The sequence below is a fragment of the Siphateles boraxobius genome, unplaced genomic scaffold (assembly GCF_051911475.1).
Source record: "Siphateles boraxobius isolate OS27281-9 unplaced genomic scaffold, OSU_SipBor_1 22, whole genome shotgun sequence".
Lineage (NCBI taxonomy): Eukaryota > Metazoa > Chordata > Actinopteri > Cypriniformes > Leuciscidae > Siphateles > Siphateles boraxobius.
The window spans coordinates 15,842,448-15,852,002 of NW_027508833.1; the positions used below are offsets into that span (position 1 = coordinate 15,842,448).

Here is a 9,555-nt window from a genome sequence, read left to right on the forward strand (position 1 = left end):
TCTGTACACACACGGAACAATAATTTTGGGGATTTACTCCCGTATTTAAATACAGTTTACTGTGTGTACGTGGCCTATGTGAACTTTTTTCTTGCACTGTGAAGAGTCATTTCACAAAGATATGACACTTTCATACCTTAGCGTTTCTCAAACACTGAATCTGGTTATTTAAAATAACAAACACAAAGTTGCTTTTACTCTAAGCAAATTGTTTGGCAAAGCCAATCATTGACTTTCATCATTTTGAAGCAAAGAGAAGTACCCTTTATAAAGGGGAGTTTTGTGTTATGCTAGTTACTTTGGGTTGTGTGAAAATTAAGTTTGACAGCGCCCTCTTCTGTCTGTTTTTACAATGTCCCTTTATTCATTTTTTGTCTAAATTGGTGTAGGTGAAGCTAATTTAAATTATGAGTAGCTTTAATCCTTTAGTTTCAAAGTGGTTACAGTCAAAATAGTCTTATACAAACTACTAACAAAGAGAAACTAACTATTTTGATGCTATTTAAAGGGGCTATATCTTTACAAATCTATAAATATAAAATGATATAATTTGTTTTGTAATCATAATATTTAACTGGTACAAAAACGAATACTTAAAATAGGATGTCAAAGGTGAGCTAATGAATTTACACTAAATAGCTGAAAATAGTTAAAGTTACCCATAGCAGTTTTTTATAATCAGAGCATTTACAGTCAAACCAAAAATTATTCAGACACCAGATATCATTTTTGATATTTTTTTACTAGTGGGTGTAGGACACTATAGTTAATTTATGTAAGTAAGTGTGGATAGCAAAATAAAGTAAACTGTGACATATTACACCCAAAAAATCTTCATACCGTGGATTATCAGTACAATTTATCAAAATTTGGGACCAAAAATTATTCAGACACTTTGACCTGACCATATTTTGCTTAAGCGTTTTTTCTTTAATTGCTAATGCGACCGTTTTACACCACAGACTGAACAAAATCAAGCATTGCTTGGTAATTGGTTGACCTAAATTGGTATTCTCTAACTGTGTACTTAAATTTAACAGCTGACAGATATCCAACCTAATTCATTTGTGAGACAGGCTAACAGAAGGATGGCCAAAACCAGTGAAATATCAAGTTCTTGTCATATTTTATTACCATTTTCTAAACTATGACTATGTGATAATGAGAGAAATGTTGAAGGTGTCTGAATACATTTTGGTTTGACTGTATCTGGTACATAAATTTGTAAAATTAAGTTAAAAAGCACACTACAATAAATATAATGGAAATTGTATTGAAAAAAGTATAATAATTACAATAATAGCATTTTCCCTGCTCCTAGATTTTTGGACCCCACTGAGAGAACACAATTTCCGAAATAAAAATCACTGAAAAAAATGTTCTTTTTTCTCCACCAGGTACGTCGGATCTCAGTCCGTTCTCGGCTGACCCTCGGCAGTTTGAACGTCAGTTTCCCGGTCTGTCCACGCTCACAGAAAGCCGTTTCCCCAGTCCCAGAATGCACTATCCTACGACGTTCACGTACACCCCCACTCCGGTCACCTCCGGCATGTCCCTGGGCATCTCCACCAACACCCACTACCACACCTACCTTCCCCCTCCGTACCCCGGCTCCACTCAGAACCAGAGCGGGCCCTTCCAGACCAGCAGCACGCCCTATCTCTACTACGGCGCCTCGTCTGGGTCGTACCAGTTCTCCATGGTGCCGGGGGGAGACCGGTCCCCTTCCAGGATGCTTCCGCCTTGCACTAGCGCGTCCACCGGCAGCTCCCTCATCAACCCAAACCTGCCCAACCAGGCGGACGGGGGTGAGGCAGACGGCAGTCACAGCAGCTCGCCCACCGTGCTCAACTCCAGCGGCAGGATGGACGAGTCCGTTTGGCGACCCTATTGATTCGGCCAGGTTGAACCGTCTCAACAGGCTCAATAGGGTCCAATAGAGACCTTAACGCAGCACTGTTAGCCTTAAAGACAGAGTGCGAGAGATAGTTGCATTTAGGCATGATCGGATTTGAAGCACAAACTCATTGGTACTCATTGTTGAATGGTCGCAGTGTATTTTATGACTACACTGATGTTGTTTTGATTTTCTAATACAGATGACGATTTATGGCATTAATCTGATTCATCTGACATTCCACATCGGCTATCGGTGATATAACAAACGCCAGTCAATGAATTTAAAAGGAATAGTTCACTCAAAAAATTAAAATGTACTGCCTCATATCGTTTTAAAAGGATTTTTAGTACAATTTTAGATAATACAAAGTTCTTGAAGAGATTGTTCACCCAAAATTTTAAATTCTGTCATTAATTACTCACCCTCTTGATCTTTTTGAAGAAATCTGAGAGAGTCCTGTCCCTCCGTTGTCAGCTACGCAACTATTATGTTGCTTCAAAGAGTTAATAAAGAGTTCATAAAACGAATCCATATGAATTGAGTGGTTTAGTCCAAATTTGACTCCAAGAAGAGATACGATCGCTTTATATGTTGAACAGATTGAATTTAGGCTTTTATTCACATATAAATATTCAACTCACACAACAGTTCATTCTCGTGTTACGCAGCACGTTTGAGCTTCTGTAAGAAACAATGAGGTTCATTCTCGTGTTACACAACACATTTGAGCTTCAGCAAGAACCAATGAGGTTAATTCTCGTGTTACGCAGCACGTTTGAGCTTCTGTAAGAAACAATGAGGTTCGTTCTCGTGTTACACAACACATTTGAGCTTCAGCAAGAACCAATGAGGTTCATTCTCGTGTTACGCAGCACGTTTGAGCTTCTGTAAGAACCAATGAGGTTCATTCTCGTGTTACACAACACATTTGAGCTTCAGCAAGAACCAATGAGGTTCATTCTCGTGTTACACAGCACGTTTGAGCTTCTGTAAGAACCAATGAGGTTCATTCTCGTGTTACGCAACACATTTGAGCTTCAGCAAGAACCAATGACGTTCATTCTCGTGTTACGCAGTACGTTTGAGCTTCTGTAAGAACCAATGAGGTTCATTCTCGTGTTACGCAACACATTTGAGCTTCAGCAAGAACCAATGAGATTAATTCTCGTGTTACGCAGCACGTTTGAGCTTCTGTAAGAACCAATGAGGTTTATTCTCGTGTTACGCAGCCCGTTTGAGCTTCTGTAAGAACCAATGAGATTCATTCTCGTGTTACGCAGCACGTTTGAGCTTCTGTAAGAACCAATGAGGTTTTTTCTCGTGTTACGCAGCACGTTTGAGCTTCTGTAAGAACCAATGAGGTTCATTCTCGTGTTACGCAGCACGTTTGAGCTTCTGTAAGAACCAATGAGGTTCATTCTCGTGTTACGCAGCACGTTTGAGCTTCTGTAAGAACCAATGAGGTTCATTCTCGTGTTATGCAACACATTTGAGCTTTTTGAACGAAAGTCTTGCGGGTTTGGAACGACATATGGGTGAGTAAATTATGACAATTTTAATTTTTGGTTGAACTAACCCTTTAAATAAAGATACATTTACTTGAGAAGCAAAATTACTTGAAGTATAAAGTCGTGTTTCCTTAAAAATTATCAAAATTAAGTGAGTTATAGGCATAGGGTAAGAAAAATATATAGGTATAGGGTCAGTTTTTTTACTGACCCCACTGACAGATATTTATTATAGTTTCAAGCATAAAGTCACTTAATTGTATGAATTTTATCATGAAGACTATATTATCATGTGATTTTGTTCTCAAGTAAATGTATCTTGATTTAAGAAAGTTTTGACATTCTTTCTTTTGACGAACACAAAATTAGATGTTTAGCACAATGTTAATGCTGCACATTCAAATACAATGAAAGCATAAAGCTAAAAAAAAAAGCTCTAAAATCCTATTTAATGTGGTTTTTGAAGCTTGACAGCTGATCATGGGGCTTTCACCACCAAAAACTGGCAGATTTTGTGCTATATATTCTAATTATTCTGAAGGCATTCAGTAGCTTTGTGTAAAGAACAGACCAATATTTAAGAGTAAATGTTGCCAGAACATAAATTTTTGGGTGAACTATCTCTTTGTCTGTCCTAGAGAAAACTTTCATTGCAATTGGAATGCATACACATTTTTGGCTCAGAATATTTTATACTAACTCGGTCTAATTTAGCATTTCTTAACACTGAAAGCTATTTTTTTTATTTATGCGTGTTAGAAGTCAGCTTATTGAAATTCCCTCTGATTATTTTAATTTATGTATGAAATGGTAGCAAACGGTACTGATTGAGAAGCAATATAAGCCATATACACTTTAAATTATGCAATGTGCTTAGAGGGACAAAATTTAAGATGTTTGAATATTATTTTTGGGACATCTATTAATAACTTAATGAAATATTTACTCGTTTGTAATTTAAATGTTTCGTTATTATTATTGTTATTATTGTAAAGCAACCAAAAAGAAAATCCAATGGTACGCAAGCAATGAAGGAAAGATATTTCATTGTAAGATTATATCCACAAACAAATGTTTGTGGATTTTTCTCAGAATAATATCTCAGTCTGAAATGTTTTTATATTAATAACATGAAGTAGCAAGCATTAAGACATCAAGAAATGTTCTAGACTGAGTAAATCTGAGTAACATCTATAACAAAAACAATTAATAAATGTACAAAGATATGTTACGAGAGGTGACGTCCTGCACTCTCCACTTGTTTTATTTTGGTATCCAATGTTTAGCAAGTTAATTTATTTTAGATGTAATTTTTATTTAATGTTTTTTGGTGACTACAATAACGACCAAACTCTTGCAGCAGCGGCCTAAATCTCTGCATCTTCAGATACAGACATGATAAAAATCTCACGCATGCACTTGCAAAAAAATCAGATTCAGTCCCTTGTGCAGATATGAAATCATAAACAATGCAATCATCAGCCTTCTCCACTATAACTGGATGGTTAACTGCACTTTGTAGGTTGGTTAAACACTATGCAAACTGTACTACAACAATCAAACTCTGAAATGTCTCTGCTGTGTGCTAATGTTCTTGAGGTACAATACAATCAAAATACTTTTAATATCACTGGCATTTTAGACAACACATGAAAACAAGGAAATCTCTGATAGAAGTACTGGCAAATAAACTGTTTAAGATGAGATTGGCCACAGGCAAACATTATACTGAACAGACAATCAAATGTAATTATTTACCGGAAAAGCTTATCATCTCAATTTCTAGAATTTATTTATTGGTCAACAAACCATAATGAGATGGGATAAAATTATCACTGACGAGAACACATACAATTATGTTACCAATTTTGAAACGATTATATTTCTAATGATGTGATTTTTCTTTACACTTTGTAGTTGGCATATTTCATGATTAATGTATATGTGTCTGGATTCAACAACAAGTGGTACTTGATAAAATGTAAGATAACAGGCTGCTGGCAGCGCCCTTCTGAAATGTCACTTGTCTTTTTTTATTTCTATTTTTGTGTAGAACAAAGCACTTCTTTTAAAGGGATGTAAAACAAATGAAGCCTAAATGCCAGATATAAAGAACACCAATGTCTGGGTTATATTTTACTCAAAAAGTTATATTTTGCATGAAGAAAACTAAGCCTTTTTTGCATTATGACATTATGACAATTAAGCAAATGTTCTTCCCAGACTAACCTTTCTCTTTGGACACAATAAATTAAATAAATTAGCTTCAATTAAATCCAGTACAATGTTAACTACAAAATTCTTTTGAATACATATGAATATGCATATTTGTAGAAACAACTAATCTGAGCTTAAAACAAGCCTGTATGTGTTTGTCACCCCGGCTATTTGTTCTGTACAGTATTAAACCCCATTTATTTGAGTTCACTTACACTGCTGTCCTTGACTGCCCCACTATTTGAGTTTGCCTTACCATGGTGTCTTCTGGTAGTTAGGAGAGCGTTTATGTTTACAGAATGTTTACAAAAACTGCAAGCAGGGAACTGCTAATGTAAAGAACCTCTGCACTGTTAACTTTTTATGAATCCATGTTTAATTGCTTCAACATGCCTGATAACACAAGAACAACATTGGTCTGTCTTAATCAAACATGTCACAGGGCCAAAATATTGATATGCTTTTGGGCATTTTTGGGCGTTCTATGTTTTACATTCACCCTTTTTTATGTTTACCCTTGCAAGAGTCTTACAACTTCTGGGTCAAGTAGCTGAGATTCCTTCCATAAGACTATTTATATCTGTTCTATATATTAAAACAAGCATTGAGATTTCATTTTTACAGACATTCAGAGAGTTTGGGGATTCTCCTATGGAATATCTATTTGCAAATGTCATTTATATTGCCAGTACGCAAGGTCAATTTTAAATATGAAGAAAACCAAATGCTTCTGCAACATATTTTGCGCTTTGTTATTTTTGTTTCTGGACCCTGGAAACACAATGCAATTGAAATATGCATTATTTTGATTCATCACAATGCTTTGTTTGTAAACAACTTCCTTGCACATACTGTACAGATGTTTAAGTTTCAACAGTTCTGTTTGTGAAACTTTAACCTGTTTGTATGGGACAAACAATCCAGTAAAAAATATTGTGAGATTTTTGAGCGTTTCTGACGATTGTATCATTTGTCTTCGAGAATAAAAATGGCTTTTTGTTATAACTTGTCACTGTCCTTCTTTTTTCCATTTCATTAATGGAAACATAAGAGTTTGATAAACACAAATGTGCAGTTTTAAAACTTTATCCATTTACGAAGTTTGAAGAAATAGCTAAAATGTGTCCTATTCTCGAGACAGTATGTATGAAAAAGATAATGACATAGGCCAAATATTATACAAGTGCATAAAAGTTATAAATGTACATTTACTTTCCACCCCTTTTAAATAATAAAATGTCTTGCCATCATGATTGACTTTATTGAAAACACATGAGAGCAGGTGCTTCCTAGAAAACTTGAACTTGTGTTAGAAGCACCAAGGGGAGCAAGAAAAACTTCTTTCACTGCGCTAAAGTTAAAAAACAACCTGAGGCACTGCTGGTTTGACAGTTCGCTGTATTATATGGCTGCAATGGAAAAAACCCTAAACCAACGAAAGCTAATCATCAAGCAAGTACTTCATTAAACGTCTGTATCTGAGTCACTAAAACATGTTCACAATCTGTTACATTTAAAAATGCTGTTCAGCAGCCAGCAGTTTCATGGAACTAAATTAAACTGAACTCAACTCAACCCAACCATATTGAATTAACCTGAACAGAATATTTTAATTAAATTTAAGGGAACTAAACTTAGCTGAGGTAAACTGAAATGATCGTAACCAAACTGAGTGGAAATGAAAAAAATGGAACATCTGCTTCAGTAAGAAATGACTAACTTAACTAAACTGATCTTAGACAAACTGAATTAAGCTGAATTCAATTCAAGTTTATTTCTAACGCTTTTCACAATGGACCCTTTGAAGTGTGAAAAGGGTCTATACATTGTTTCAAAGCAGCTTCATAGACAATGCATGTTGTATTGTTACAATCAGGACGTACCCTGTTATCTCTCAGAAAGCTGAACTAAATAGAGCTGAATAATTGAATAAATAGAACTAAGCTGAATTAAATCTAAGGGAAATCAACTTAAACTGAATTGAACCATGCTTAACCGAACTGAATTTATTTGAATGTTTGAGTTAAAATGAACCGAACCAAACTGAATTTAACTTAACATAGCTGAACTAAATAAAACAGGAAATAAATTACATTTAGCCTTCAGTTTACTAAAATGAACTGAACTGAACTGAACTGAATTGTGTGTTGTGTTCACACTTGGCATGTTTGGTTCAATTAAAACAAACTCTGGTGCGATTGCTCTGTTAGTGTGGTTCAGTTAAATGGTTGCGTTCACATGTTCGTCTGGTTTGTTTGGTCTGGACAAAAAAACAACAACATTTAGTCCTGGTCCGATTAGCGTTCAGATTGGCATTTTTATCCTCAAACCATATTGCCAGACATAACTTACTGAACATCCAAAACAATACTGTGCTCTGGGATAAATGCACTCGTTGTAAGTGTGTTGCTATATGATGGTATTTTGACCAGTTGAGAACTCGTGAAGAGCTTGTAAAATGTGTAAATGAGTCAAAACAGCGTCAGGAATCCCTCCATCACACACACAAACGAAGATCTGCTGCAAGGAGATGCGGTTCTGATCCCAGACAGCAATATAGTGTCGGCCCAGATCTACTATGTTGAACTATGGCGAACACTATGTTGCTGTCAGAGATGCCTGTACTGAACAGTGATGGGCAAACTCGTGACAAAAGACTTCGTTTGGAAGCGGAGCAAGACCCATCTTTTCAGCGGTCTCGGCCCGCTTATTTGGTGCGCAACAGAGTTCTGATGGCAACGTTCAAACATGTTCAAATGAACCGCACTAACAGCAATCGCACCAGGGTTTGTTTTAATCCAACTAAACATGACAAGTGTGAACACACTGCCATCCAAATGATGCGCACCAAACAAGTGGACCGAGACCCCTGGAAAATTGGGTCTCGGTTCGCTTCCATACGATCAGAACCATACATATACGAACCAAAAACTGGACGTGATGTCACAATATGTGAGGACAGAATGCTCAAGCATACCAGTTTTTTCTCGTCATAGTAGCGATGTTGCCTATCACCGTTTGGTACATTTAGCAATGCACACAGCATTGTTTTGGAAGATTGGTAAGTTCTGTCACAAAATATACGTCATAAAAGCTGACCAATAAAGTTGTGAACATATCCCTATGGCTTTAGGTTCGATGCTAAGTCAGTGTGAACGCTAAGTGTACCAGGGCTAAATGCTTTTTTTAATTTTTTGGTACGGACCAAAGAACCATGCAAACTGATCTACAATTATGTACACACCCTAACTGAACTATGTTGAAGTGAATTTAATCGAGCTGAACAAACTTGAACTTATAGCTTAACTGACTGAAAATGAAAACATAATGGAACATCTGCTTCAGTAAGAAATGACATTTGCCAACAGTTTTGTTGAACTTAACTACATTGAACCAAACAGAATTTAACTGTAGCTGAATTGAACTACTGTACATATAAATATATAAGAAGAATTATTTTTTAAATTTAGCTTTAATTAGTTAACTGAACTGACACTGACAATAAAAACTGGCTAAGGTTGAGTGAGCACTTAATCTTTGCAAAGAATGAAAGATATAGCTGGTCTGCATTTTACGTTACACTTCCCTGTCATACGCGCTGAAAACAAATAGGGCTTTCTGAACAGCTCTGATGAAAATCTGAGATAATCCATGAGAGGGTTTTCATCCCTGGCACATTGTGCAATGGCACTTTAACTTGAAGAGCGGAGCAAGGTTTAAACTTCTTCGAGACAGTTTGTTGAACGGGCCTTATCTGTGCATATCTTGCCAGAATATGTAGTTCCAAATCTCCATGAGATTTTATATGATTTCCTGTCACTTTTCCTGACTATATTCTAAATTTCCACCAAAGACTTTCATAACATACACTTCAAGACAGACAAATGCTCTATTATACAGCGTGTGATGATTAATGCACGTTAATGTGTC

General features: G+C 36.1%; 1 protein-coding gene across 2 annotated transcripts in view; it reads left to right on the forward strand.

Moving 5' to 3' along the window:
* runx2a (RUNX family transcription factor 2a) overlaps nucleotides 1-6,627 on the forward strand; it is an 87,010-nt gene extending 80,383 nt beyond the window's left edge. For both annotated transcript variants that reach the window (XM_077238741.1, XM_077238742.1), the window contains one exon: nucleotides 1,398-6,627. In XM_077238741.1, the coding sequence (XP_077094856.1) occupies nucleotides 1,398-1,894 (497 nt within the window). In that variant the 3' untranslated portion in view covers nucleotides 1,895-6,627. The remainder of the gene's footprint in view (nucleotides 1-1,397) is intronic.
* Nucleotides 6,628-9,555: the final 2,928 nt, after the last annotated feature.